General features: G+C 32.9%; 2 protein-coding genes across 2 annotated transcripts; both read left to right on the top strand.

Annotated features, from left to right (window-relative positions):
* The first annotated feature begins 4770 nt into the window (after positions 1 to 4770).
* Positions 4771 to 9421, top strand: LOC133843722 (uncharacterized). Its single transcript, XM_062277376.1, has 3 exons — positions 4771 to 5352; positions 7905 to 8027; positions 8438 to 9421. The coding sequence occupies exons 1-3, from the start codon at positions 5152 to 5154 to the stop codon at positions 8630 to 8632; spliced, it is 519 nt and encodes a 172-aa protein (XP_062133360.1). The 5' UTR covers positions 4771 to 5151; the 3' UTR covers positions 8633 to 9421.
* Positions 9422 to 9593: 172 nt separating this feature from the next.
* Positions 9594 to 11986, top strand: LOC133843354 (uncharacterized). The gene is made up of 2 exons (XM_062276862.1): positions 9594 to 9733; positions 10648 to 11986. Exon 2 carries the CDS (start codon positions 11428 to 11430, stop codon positions 11671 to 11673), a length of 246 nt encoding a protein of 81 aa, XP_062132846.1. The 5' UTR covers positions 9594 to 9733; positions 10648 to 11427; the 3' UTR covers positions 11674 to 11986.
* The last annotated feature ends 2010 nt before the right edge of the window (positions 11987 to 13996 follow it).

Here is a 13996-nt window from a genome sequence, read left to right as displayed (position 1 = left end):
TTTGCACAATAATCAACTAACTGCAGCTGCTGCTGCATTCTATTAACGTTTTGTGCAACATTCAAGCAAGGAGCAGCCACGAAAACAATGAGAACTCAAAACGGCTGCCGAAATGCGTTTATCAAGTTGCGGTCTGTTTAGGAGCAGTTTTTGTTGTCCAAGAGGAGCTCATGAATTAAAGTCTTGGCCAGTTGCATCATCAAAGTGATGAATAAAAATTGTTAACTATAAACAAGCTAAAAAGCTGCAGTCGGGTATGCTATGACTATGAGATACCCGCTAAGGATTTTCTGTGTGGTATTATTATTAAAATATACTAAAATAATATACCGAAGGATATATTCTGGAGTTGTGCTCAAAATATAACATATTAATATATCGAAAAGGTAGTAAATGTACTAAACGTTTTATTTGGTATATCGATATACCACTATACTAAAAAATACCAAAGTTTACATAATATAACATAATATTTATTATACCGAATACTATATTGCGTAGTTGTTCTTAAAATATACAAAAAATAATATACCGACAAAATACTCAAATATACTGACATCTATACTTGGTGGATCGATATACCTCTAAATGCAAAATATACCAAAGAGTACGCAATATACCAAAATCATATAAATATATGTATTTAATAAAAACTTAATTATACATACTTAATATACTGAAAATATACCACAATATACCAAATACTTTGTTTTTTATATCAATATTTTAGAAATATCCTGAGCTCACAGCTTCTTGAGTAGCTTCTAAGGCTTTTATGTGAATACAACCAAATTTGCTGTATACACAAAGCTATAATACCCTTTTACACTATGAGTAGCGAGTATCAAAAGGAAATTAACAACTTAGAGGTCACAATATGATGAAGACGACATTAAAGCATAGGAAGCACTTTTACTGCAGAACTGGGAAATTTACAACCCAAATTAACTAAATTAGAGACATTCTCAAAAATTACAAAATAGAGACAATGGAAAACGACACTTGGAATGGACAGCAGAATAAAGCGACAGTGTCAAAAAAGATGACAGCACAACAGAAGTGAAGTCAAGTGAGCTTAATGCTATACTTTGATAATTACTTTATCATTGTTTTCGTCACGTATTTAAGTTGAATTTCCGAGCGAGCGAAGCGACAAAGAAAATAAAGCTAATGGCTGTTGGCTGCTGGCTGATGGAGCTTCTCATAAGTAAAAGTCAAGGTTAATGCGTCGCTGTGCCTGCTAAATCAGATGGACGAAGAAGACGACGACGACGACGACGGCACAAGTTGGTGTCCGACCACATTCAAGGGCAAGTCGATACTCACAGCAGCGGATCGAATTGAAAATAATCCAAAGTAGCGTGTGAATAATGCGCCAAAGTACATGTATAAAATATGGCCACAAGACATGGCATAAGTGAGGTATAAGCTACAAGTTGGGCTCTTCAGCCATATTAATTACACATCACATCAGTCCGGCTCAGTTAAGATCAATTATGAAATGCCAACGCAAGTCTGCAAAGTCTGTAAAGTCTGCCAAAGAGTCTGAGAGCCAGTCTTGAGTTACTCTACCATTTTTAGCTTTGCAGTCTCAACTTATTTAGACTTCTCTTGTTGCAATTGCGCTGATTAAGGGAATTTCTCACAGATCAAAACAGAAAATAATAATAATAAAATAGAAATAACTGATGGAAAAAAAAAAACTGAATTAACAGAAGCTAGTTGCAGTCGTTGTTGCATTGCTAAACTTTTTGGATGTTATAGTTGTTGTTGTTATTGTTATTGTTGTTGTACTTGCGGCTGCAATGCTTTTCTCGAAGGTGAACCAGAATCAGTTGCTGTCTCAGGCCAGCCAAAGTCTCAGCTTGAGTCCCAAGCTTTAGCCTCCGCTCATTGAAAAGTATTCAAACTGAAGCGCATTGAAAGCCAGCCAGCTAAAGTCTGCAGCATTGCTTGCTACTCGATTGCTTCAACCGGATTGCCACTGCACATCTTGAAAGTGAGCGGCTGAAGCTGAAACTGAAGCTGAAGCTGGCAGCAGCATCAATTCTAGAGCGAATGCCTGCCGCAAATTTATTGCTGCATTTGATTTTAATTAGTTTAATTTATGCTCATTCATAATGGAAATTTACAGCTAGGGATTTGCGCAATTCAAAACAGCATCCGGCTGGTCATCAAAACAGACTTCAATTTAAATTTAACATATTTCTATACACGCTAGAAGTTATTTAAGAAATATTTTTGTATGGCAAAAAACACTTACTGTAATAGGGACAATCTGGTATATTGTCTATTTATATGTATATGGTATACTTTGAAGGTAGTACTATTTCAGTATACCAAATAAAGTCTTCGATATATTTTAGTATTTCTGTGGTATGTAAAAAAAATGCCGACTGCAATTGGGACGATCTGCTATATTGAGTATAATGGTATATTTTTAATGTAGTACTATTTCAGTAACCAAATAAAGTCTTCGATATATTTTAGTATTTCATGGTATATTTTTAGCATTTTTAAATATTATGTACACTCGACTGCAGCTTTCTTCGATATATTATAGTATTTTACAGTATATTTTCAGTATATTTGTATAATATGCACATTTGACTGTTGCTTTCTTACTTGTTTTTCTTAAATTTAATTTCAATTCTCCGTTTTAACTTAAATTTTTTTAACTTAATTTTTTTATTAAATTATATAATTTTATAAATCGTTAGCTTTTAACTTACTTTACTTATTTATTTTGTATACATTTTAATAACATTTTCAGTTTTAACTTCATTTCAATTTAAGCGCTTTACTTCTCATAAATTAGTATTAAATCATTAGCTTTAACTTTAATTTATTTATCTTAATTATTTTTTCATAAATTAGATAACTTCATAGATTTGAAACTTTAACTTTAATTTCATATTAACTTATATATTTTTCATGAATCCGAATTAAATCTTCTCTTTCCACTTTAATTTAATCTTATTTTTCATAAATTAGAATGAAATTCCTAGCTTATAAACTGCCTTTCTTAATTTGCGAAAAAACACCAAAATATTTGCCAACACTCTCACTTACTCATAATCAATAATCACATGCATAATTGCCAACAAAGTGTGGCCATTAAATGCAGTTACATGCTTAAAACGCCATCAAGTTCGTTGCCTAAGTCTTTTGTTTGCCTCCATCAATAGTTGAAAATTTGCACTAATTTTAAGTGTGTCTATGCAACACAAGAAAAATGTGCCAAAAACATAAACAAACAAAAGCCGAAAGGAAAATAAAAACAGCAGGCAAGCAGACAAACAATGCTGCAATAATGCGAAGCTGTCCCATCTTCATCTTCTAAGGCGACAAATGCTTATTTAGAGAGTTGAGAGTTGACTCGAAAAACGAAACGAAACGAAGAGCCGAATACCGAATACCAAAATACCGTAAACCGATGATTTAATTTCTGTTTCGGCTGCCTCTCACACGATGACGATGACGATGCCGATGCCGATGAGCTTGCTCTTTGGCAATTGCTTTGGCTTTGGCTCTTGCTCTGTCTCTGGCTTTGGCTTTGGCTCTAACTCGACGATGACGCTGTGCATTTTGTGTGAAGCTTGCTCTTCTATTGGCCCCTAACCGACACAGCAACACAGCGTCCAACAGCGGGCGCCAAGCGACCTGCTTTCGAGTATAAAACTAAAATTGATGCGAAATTTTTTCTAACTTTTGCATCAACTTCAAACGCGGCACCACGTGCAGCTCGCAACGCGTCCCAACAGCGTAATGTAATCAAATCGAATACGTTATTGAATCATTTTAAGTGCGGTTGAAGTGCGTGGCATCATTTTGAATAATAATTCAGAGATCGTGTATTTCAAGGAATAGAGAAAGATACAATGTTAAAGCAAAAACAAGCAATTTATTCAAAACATAAAATTGTTTTCTAAAGGATACAAGACAATAATAGACAGCAATTTAAAGATAAAAAAAGCTGGTTAAACTTTTAAAATAAAAAAATGTTAAAATCAAAGTTTATTGAAAAACTATCAAACGAAATAATTTGTTTTAAAATTGTTTATAATTCATCAAAATAATATTTAAAAATATAATAAACGAATAAAAAAAAAACAGGAAATATATTTTCAAAGAAGCTATTTTGATAAAATCGTCTACCTACAAAAATTCAAGACTTTAATTGAAAGGATCAAAAAGAGTATTTAAATTATTAAACAATATATTTTCTAATAAACAATATTGATAAAAAATGTTGCAAAAACGGATAAGAATCAAATTATTGTTCCTAGAAGAAAAAAATTGCATTAAAAAGTAGACAAAAGAATGCTAAAATTGTTTAAAAATACTAAAAAGAATACTAAAATTGCTAAAAAATAACTAAATAATTTATGAGAATACTAAAGATTTCCAAATAATTTAAAGGTTTAAAAAAATGCAAAATTGCTATATATAAATACAAAATAATTAAAAAATTTGAAAAGGAATTTTTAAATTTCTAAAAATACTAAGAAATAAAAGTATACAGAAGGATAGTAAATACTTTAAGTTTTTAAAAGAATACCAAAATTGTTAAAAATACTGAATTTAAAAAATATCAAAATTGTTCCAATAATTTTGATTGAAAGATGTTTGAAATCTACTTATCTTCATGTAATATAAATACTCTTAGAACATTTTTTGTCTTCTTTATATTCCTAAAAGAATCTAAATAATTTGATTTTGCTGTCATAATAATAAAAACTACTGAATAATAAATTTAACGTAATCCAAAATAATCACAGAACAAATTATGAACAATAACAACAAACTGTAGTGAAGAAGTGAATTTCAGTTACAACAGAAACTACAGAAACCACAAATACCAATTACCAATTGTGGCATCCATTATGCATAGATAAAAAAAAACTATAAAACTTTAATAATTACACGGCTTTGCATTGCGCTTCTGCCAAGCCAAAATGCAATTCCCAATTTTTCCTTTCTAAAAATGCTAAGTGAACACAGCGCATCCATTGAAACCCAATTTGGCTAAAACCGTTTCTCTCTCTCTTTCGCTCTCCCACTCTTGTATTTTTAGATAGCAAACAACGAAACAAATACAAAATTACATTTAATCTATATATACGCCGTAATCCCGAAATCACAGACATTATGGCAGCCACAACAACAACAGCAGCAAACAAATCACCACAGCAACAACAACAGAAATGTTGCAGGCAGCAGCATCTTCATTTAGCAGCAACCAGCAACAGCAGCAACAGCAACCGCTTCAACTTTAGCTTCAGCTCCAGCATATCCATCGTGTTTGTTGTCGTGCTCGGTCTGCTGCTGGCGGGGAACTGTGTCAATGGGGTAAGTTGTGGGTGATGGGCAGTTGGTAACTTTGTACAGCATTTGACCTGCTGATAATGATGATGATGATCATGATGATGATGCTGATGATGATGATGTTTTGCTCTTTCGATTTCGATCTATACATTTTATTGCTGCGCTGTCATTTATCGTCGGAATATTGTGCTGGGAATCAATTATTTATGCAAGCCAGAATTTGATAGCTTTATTAGCTCGATGCGCCAACAAATTTGTCATTGCAGCCAAGTTTTGTGTGTAAAAGATTGCGCACACCATTTGTCTCTCTCCCTCGGTGATAGTGATCTACAACAAGCAAGCAGCAGCAAAACTCCCACGCAAAGTTGCACAGCCAGCAAAAAAAAACAACAATGCAATTGCAGTTGCAGCTTACAAAAGAAAAATAGACCAACAACAAAAATCTTCTTCGCTTTTTTTTTTGTTTTGTTCGTTGTTGTTTTGCAAGTGCGACGTCAACCTGTCTGCAAAGTGTTAGACATCTTCTCACGTCCGTGCAACACTACACTACACTACACTACACTACAGAGCAGAGCCATAAGCGACCCGATCCGATTCCGAACTCGATCCGATTCCAAACTCCTCCCCCGTCGATTGTTCCCATGCCCTATGCCCCATTCACCGTTTGCTTCAAGTGTCGTCATCGTTTGTTTTTCTTCTTCTGCTTTGCTTTGTTTTCTATTGCGTTCGTTTACTGCCACTTTAAGCTCTTCTTTTCTTTGCTTTTGGCTTTTGTTGTAGTTGTTGTTGTTGTCTTTTATCAATTAGCCTTGGTGCCCTGCTTTAGACAACAACAACAGCAACAACAACGAAAACAAAAACACAGACACTGACTTAAAATAAAGAAAAATTGGCAGATTTGTTAGTCGGAGTCGGAGGAGTCTTCATCATTGTCTGATCTTTAAAGAGCCCCCTCCATATACCTAGTAAACTGCAGACTATAAAGAGGGCGAAGGCTACAGAAAGAGAGAGAGAGAGAGAGAGAAAGGGACAGAGAAGACTGTGCCAATTCGCTTAGCGAGCTATTGTTATACTGTAAAAGTTATTAGCGTGCCATTTTCTGAGCAGCGTCGTAAAGAAAACTAACTGAGGATGCAACTGCAATTCAATGTGCTATATACAAACAATGTAAAGTTAACAAATAGGTCTCAAAGATTAACTAACGTAGTAAAATATTTCTCTTCTTAATTTTCTGTATACCTTAGAACTTAATTCTAGGGCTCTAGACTAAATTACAAATCAAAATTTCTCTCATTTTAATCAATTGGCACCGATAAGTCTAATATTAACCTCAAATCTATTATAATCTGGTCTCATTGAAAATAGGAAAATAAAGTATATTTGATACATTAATCAATCAGTATAGATTGTTAATCAGCAAAAATAAAAAAATATTAATTGAAACTACATATATACATATATTGTTCATCAGCAACACAAAATAATAATAATTCGGACTAACAATATTTTCATTTTTCTAACTTTGTGAAATATTTAAGTGTAAATAAAAAAAAATCATCAACATTTTCAAATAATATTAATATTCTTTTTTTAGATACTTGAGAAATTTTAGAACAAATTTAAAAAAAAGTAATTAATTTAGAAATTTTAAAATTAACTTAATAATTATGAGAATAGTAATAATCAAAAATTTGTGTTCACACTTCTAGCTAAAGCTTTCTTGATTCTACTTTATGTTATATACGCATTCTATGGTATATTTTGAATACAGTACCATATCAATATACCAACGCCTTCGGTATAGTTGAGTATTTTTGCTGTATATTTTTAGTATATTGGTAGAATATGGTTTTATTGAAGATGGGTAACGGATATTTCACAGTTGAGCACACTCGACTTTCTTACTTGTTAAATTCAATATTGTCTATCTAACTAACTTTGTAAATAAAAACAATATTCACTTACTTTAATATTCCGACATGCAGAATACAGCAGAACAAATTGCATAGCTGCTGTCGAATATCAGACATGGGAATACTCAAAGTACTCATAGTTCCATTATGAGGTTACAACTTTGCCACGCTTTGTTGCAGTATCGCCTTTCATGGTTTCATACGCATGAGATTGACAGTTGTTGTTTGTTGTTAAAGTCTGGCTTTATTGTCACACAGACACACACACACTCACATACTTAATGCAGTTTTTGTTGCAACACTCATTGAGTCTGATTCTTTTGTTGATCTCTACTCATTTTTTTTTTTGTGGCTTTTCGACAGCTTTTTTCGGTTGATGCATTTGCATTTTAAATTTTTAGTTGTTGCTGTGTGTACTGTGTGTATGCACTAAATTTGCAAAAGCAATTGTTTTGGGCTCGTAATTTGTTATTGTTTAGACTTTTGCCATGATTTAAATGTGAATGACTTGGGCAATCATCACCGAAAATCGTCACACCGAAGCACAACTAAGGTCACCGTACTTGCACTCAATGAGATAATTCACATTCTCACACTGAATTATGCATAACTAAGAATAACATAATACGAGTATTCACATTGTGTCATCATCATCTCTTGCAGCAAATTGATGGTTATATAGCTGGTGAGGATTATCCAGCGTATGATGCAGTTCCGCAAGGATTATCCTTCAACTGCCAAGGACGACAGCCAGGATACTATGCGGATACAGAGACGCGTTGTCAGGTGAGTTAATTAGTAAACTATTCGATTAAATAACACTTCAGAAAAACACTTTACAAATTGAACTTTTGAAAAAAAAAAACTGGCTTGGCTTGCCAAAAAATAAAGTAATGTGACCAAATTTTGCGAACGCTGAAAGCTATGGTATTTATAGTTTGAGCGCGACCGAATATTGTGAATGGCAAATTTTTGCATCGCTCAAAAAGTGGCACTTGAAAAGTAGCTGAAGTAGTTTTAAATTAATTTAATATTCAATATTAATGGTATTAATCTTATATTATATAGAAATCGCAATTTATGTTTATACATAATTACTTAATAGAAATATTATATTCTTATAAACTTCGCATGTAAACATTTCGATTCTAAATTTATCGATTACATTTTAATCGTTATTTCTATCGTGATCAAAGGTCTGGCATTGGTGCTTGCACTCTGGACATCAATACTCCTTCCTCTGCCCCAATGGAACCGTCTTCAATCAAGCTGTGCGCGTCTGCGATTGGTGGTCGAATGTGAACTGCGCCAGCTCTGAGCAATTGTATCAGAATAACGATGAACTGTACCGTATACCAGAGCGCAATCAGCAGCAACAGCAGGACGTATGATATAAGGCTGATGATGAGTATAAAATGGCAATTGAGAAAGCACAAACAACAACAAAAACAAAAGCGGACGCAGTGAGTCGGCAACGAGGAGGCAGACAGCGACAGTTTCTGTCACAAAATAGAAGCAGCAGCAACAACAACAACAATAACATAGACACAAGCAAGCACACTAGCAACAGAATCGTAGATGACACCGCACCAACAAACTACAATAAAATGACCAAAAATAGTTTTAGAGGCAGTTTGAGATTCCAATCAAATACTCAATCGTCGTACTCATCATCACAGCAGCAGCAACAGCAACAAAATAATTTTAGTAAAGTAGATAGTAAATATGAAAGTAGTAAAAATAGTAGCAGCAGCAATAGTCGTAAGCACACCGATAGAAATAGAACTAGCAGACCCAACAATTATCAAAATACTAGTAGCATAGTTAACTCTCCTCCTAGGCACACAGCAAGTAACAGCAACAGCAAGAACAACTACAAAAGCAAGCAACGCGGAAGCCACCGTTACAATACGAATAAATTCGAAAACGACGACGAGCTGAAAGATTACAAAAGTAAAATCAAAAATAAATTTAACATTGATTATGATCATTCTTTAGACGAAGAATATGAAATAATTGAGGCCATTGAATGAGCAATGAATGAAATTCTCGAGAACACATCCAAATTGTTTTGTAGTTGTTTTTGTGTGTTGCATCATTTCCAGATTACCATTTAAAAACTCATTACACAAAATCAATTCATTATAAAAATCATGTACCTGCAACAAATAAAAATTAAAAAATAATTTTTGATGTATACTTTTAGGCGTCTACTTTATTTTGTTTAGCTTTTGCTGGCAGCTTACTTTGAGTTTTGTAGCTGACAGCTTTGCTTAGTGCGCATCTCACTATCGTTGTCTCTTTTTCTCACAAGTTAAATAAACGTGTTTTATCTTAAAGCTCTGCTTGAAGATCAGCTGTTGAACATATGGCTTTGCCTAAAGCTCATTTGCACAGATTCCAATTATCGTCAAAAATATTGCCAAATTTTGTTAGTGGTTGTTTTATTTGCACTAAACTCATCAATATGTACACGATCTGACAACAATGAGGTAAATATATTGCCAACGATAAGCTTAAGTAAAGACTAACATGGATAAGGCCAAAAGTTAAATTGACATCTTGTGAATAGTAAAGATAAAATGAAAAAAAGTTGATCATACTGAATCTATTGCAAATCTTATTATAGAGCTGTTTTGGCAATCAGTTTGAGTTTCAGTTTCACGTCTTGCATTTAATGTCGCAAAAATGAATTGACAGTTTAGTAGATTTAGCTGAGATGCTTCTTTGTGCCTCGTGTGTGATGCAGCTTAATTTATGCAGCACTTCAACTTCAGCATTTACGTTTTTGTGAACAGTCAGGAAGAATTCGATTTGCCATCAGACTTCAGAGATCAGACTTCAGACGCATAACAGCCTCCAAGTCCCCAACGCAATGAAGGCAATCCACTTTTGTCAATTTTTAAGACTGGTTTCTGGTTTTTATCGCCGTTTTGCATTGCAACCAAGATCGTTTTTTTTTGGTCTGAACATTTAAAAATATACATGTATAAAATATATAAAGTTTGAAGCTGTTTTTAAACTCCGCTTAACGAAATTGCAAACCTGCATTTCGAGCTCGGATTTAGGTCTGTTCGTTAACCACTTGATTATGATTACGGCACATCAATAAATGAGTTTTAAATATTCTATAAAATGCACCTTTTATGATAATCTCATTTCATATTTGTACAAAGTATATCATCTTACAGACTTTGCTCCAGTTTTGATTCACATCCAATAATTTTCGCAATCTACTAATTTGTTTATTGAGCCCGTTATTTCTATCACGGTTTTATTACTAAATCATTTATCTTCATCGAGATAACATATAAGAGATAGCTTGTCCGAAACAAATTAATTTTCAATCAAATTAAAATGCGCTAAACATATTTTTTTTTCTCTCTCTCTTTCTTTTTTGATTAAGCTTTTTCGGCATGGTGAGCAAATAAAAGCAAAATCAAATCGAAAAGCAAAACAATACAACTTCAAAAGCGACTACAATCCAATCCAATCCAATAGTAACATAATAATAATAAACGAGCAAAGCTACTCTACAAAATTACCATAATTGAGGTGCGCTTATAATGATCGAATGACAACGTGAGAGATACTAAAAACTGAGATAGAGAGAGAGAGAGAGAGAGAGAGAGAAAGAGAGAAAAACTGAATGCGGTAAGCAAACAATTATTAAAGATTGTAAAAGGCCCGAAATAGCGAAATCAAATCGAAAGATCATCAACACTATAAAATGCAAATGAAGCGACAATAAAAAAAAGAGAGGAGATGCCGAGCATCACGACAGCGACAGCGACAACAAATTGTGCATCTTCAACACTAAACTAATACGGTATTCACAATCAATACAATTTTGTCAGCTGCTGCCACAACAACAACAACAGCAACAACCACAACAATTGCATAAGCAACAAAGCAACAACAACAACAACAACAAGTGAGAGAGGCATTCAAGCGACTCCAAAGCGACGCCTCAAGCGACCTCATTTACACAAATCGCAATCTTTAGCCAGCTTGTCGAGACCCTACACAGACAACACCGCCACCGCCACCGCCAGCAACCACAGCACAACACAACAACAACAACAACAACTTGACTCGAATTTTGTTGCCATTTTCAGATCAACATTCAAATTGATTGCTTGCTAAAACAAGTTGATTACACATACGCCACGTTATCCCATCAAACATGGACGCCGCTGAGTTGTTGCATCAATTGTATCTGAATGTTCTGCAAATATTCAAAATCTACATCAAGTTCGCTTTCATTACACTCATCGTCTACTTTGTCGCCGAGTGGTATATTGTGAAATATGGCGCCGAATTGGAGGCTCAACTGGATGCCCAATTGGGGGGAGAGAACAATGAGCCACCGCCATCGAATAGCACTTTGAGCAAAGTGATACGAGTTGTTTTGAATTTCTTTGTCATCTGAATACAATAATAATATTCTACTATATCGATTTATTGACTCGCAAGGTCAAGCTAAAAGTATTGCCGGGTATCTAAACTGAGACTGAATCAGAAACTCGAACGCGAACTCGAATTTATTGCGGAATTGTGCAGCTCACGAGAGTTTTTTAGCGCTTAGCTGTTAGCAAATACTACATACACACACACACATATATCTTCAAGGCCTTTTAGAGAATGTAAAACGTAGCCAGTTATCATAGGCGGCAACAAAAACAAAAAAAAAAACAAACGCTTAACAAAAACATTCTTTTCATGTAATTGCAAGAGTAAGAAAACGAGTTGAACGACTTTATGGTTTTAACAATAACAATAACAACGAAAAAAATAACAATAAAAAAAAAACGATCTGCATGTACGAGTATTTTGTTGTTCTTTCATTTCAATGCAAATCAGTCAAAAATACTTTTTTGGGTGGGGGTTTTTTTTTTGTGGTTTCACGAAGTGTTCCACAAGCCACAAAAACATATTTACCGAGTGCCTTAATTAGCCGGCCTCATTTTTCAACAATAAATACTTAAGGAAAAAAGAGGTTTTTTTTTCGTGTTTGTGGTGTTAATTGAATATGCACAAAAATGCGAATACAGATTTGTATTATTAACCACTTAGAATTGCTAAATTATTAACTACTGGGGATTGATTACCAACTATTTTGAAAACAAGTGCACATTCAAAGAACCAAGTTAGTTTCAGATAAGAAGAAATAAATATTATATTTAAATATAAGAGTAATTTTTTTAAAATTTTTGTGAGATGCGTAAGAATGAAGAAATATCAACCGTTGCTGCTATTTTGATTTTAGATTTTATTGGAGCATATTCCTCATATAACAACCTCATTTTTCAACAACAAATATTTAAATAAAAAAGGAGGTTTTTTCACGTTTGTGGTATTATTTAAAAGTGCATAAGAATGAAATTGCAGATTTGTATAATCAACTCCTTAAGATTGCTAAATTGATTTTGAATTATGTTGGAAGCAAGTGCAAAATTAACCAATGTCATTTTCATTCATTTTTATTACAATAAAAATAAAGTGTTCTCTACATTTTTATTTCATTTGTACAGAAATAGAATAATGGAAAATATGAACATCACTATTGCAAATTTGTTTTTGGTAAATTTGAAACTTATCTTGTTGAAAACAACTGATAAATTAGCTAATCTCCTTTTCAAAAATACATATTTAAATAAAAAAGTATGAACATTAGCTTAGATATATTATATATAGTATTTAATTCAGTATAAACTTATATTGTAATCATTTTTTTAACATTTGTTATGCTATTCCAAATGGTGTTAAGCTGCCGTTTAAATGTGAGTGTAAGTATGTGAAAATATTAATATTAGTCATTACATTTTTAAAGTATGTTTAAAACCAGTTTATAATTAACCCTAATTAAATTATTATGCTGAAAGCAGGTGGCAAACTAGTCAACCTCATTTTCAACAATATATATTTAAACAAATAAATAAAGACTTCATTTGGTTTTGTTAAGCGATGTTAAATATTAGTTATCTGCATTTTAAATATGAGTATTGATATTGCTTATTTAGGTTTTTAGATTGTTAAATTATTATGTTGAAAGCAATGGTGAAATTTGCCAACCTCATTTTCAATATTTAAGCAAAGAAGTAATTTTTGATTGTAGTTTTTGTTTTATGATTCAATTGCAAGCGTTGGTTGATTACACTCGCTATCGATAGGGTAAAAAGGTATTATCGTTATGATATATGTTATATATAACTTTGTGCCGGCAGGTCTGTCTGTCTGTCCGTTTGAACACCTAAATCTCATAGACTAGAAGAGATATAATTTGTTTTTCATTAGTAAATATAATAATAACTGATTACTGAAAATTTGGGATCACATAAAAATTGTCGAAGTTATTAAAGAAAAACGGGCAAAAACAATGCAATAGGATCTTAGCTACTTTGGCTGACAATCTGGTATATTTTGAATGGATCACAATACAAATATACCAAATATACAAATTGGCATACCTTTACTATTTTTGCAGTATATTATTTTTCTTTTATTCCAAATAGATATCCCACCGTCGATCACACTCGATTGAAGCTTTCTTAATTGTTATGCTGAAAGCAAGTGTCAAATTACTCAATTTCATTTTGAATAATAAATATAAAAATATTAATTTGGTTGATTATCTGCTTTGATTGAATGTAAGTATTGGTAATCATTACGATAATATTAAAGTATTATGTTGAAAGTAAAAATATTGCAATTCAAAAGTTGAATTATTTTCATGTTTTTGACTGCCTGTCAAA

The sequence above is a fragment of the Drosophila sulfurigaster genome, chromosome 3, assembly GCF_023558435.1.
Source record: "Drosophila sulfurigaster albostrigata strain 15112-1811.04 chromosome 3, ASM2355843v2, whole genome shotgun sequence".
Lineage (NCBI taxonomy): Eukaryota > Metazoa > Arthropoda > Insecta > Diptera > Drosophilidae > Drosophila > Drosophila sulfurigaster.
The sequence above is the reverse complement of the archived record's forward strand: the minus strand, read 5'-3'. Positions and strand labels throughout refer to the sequence as shown.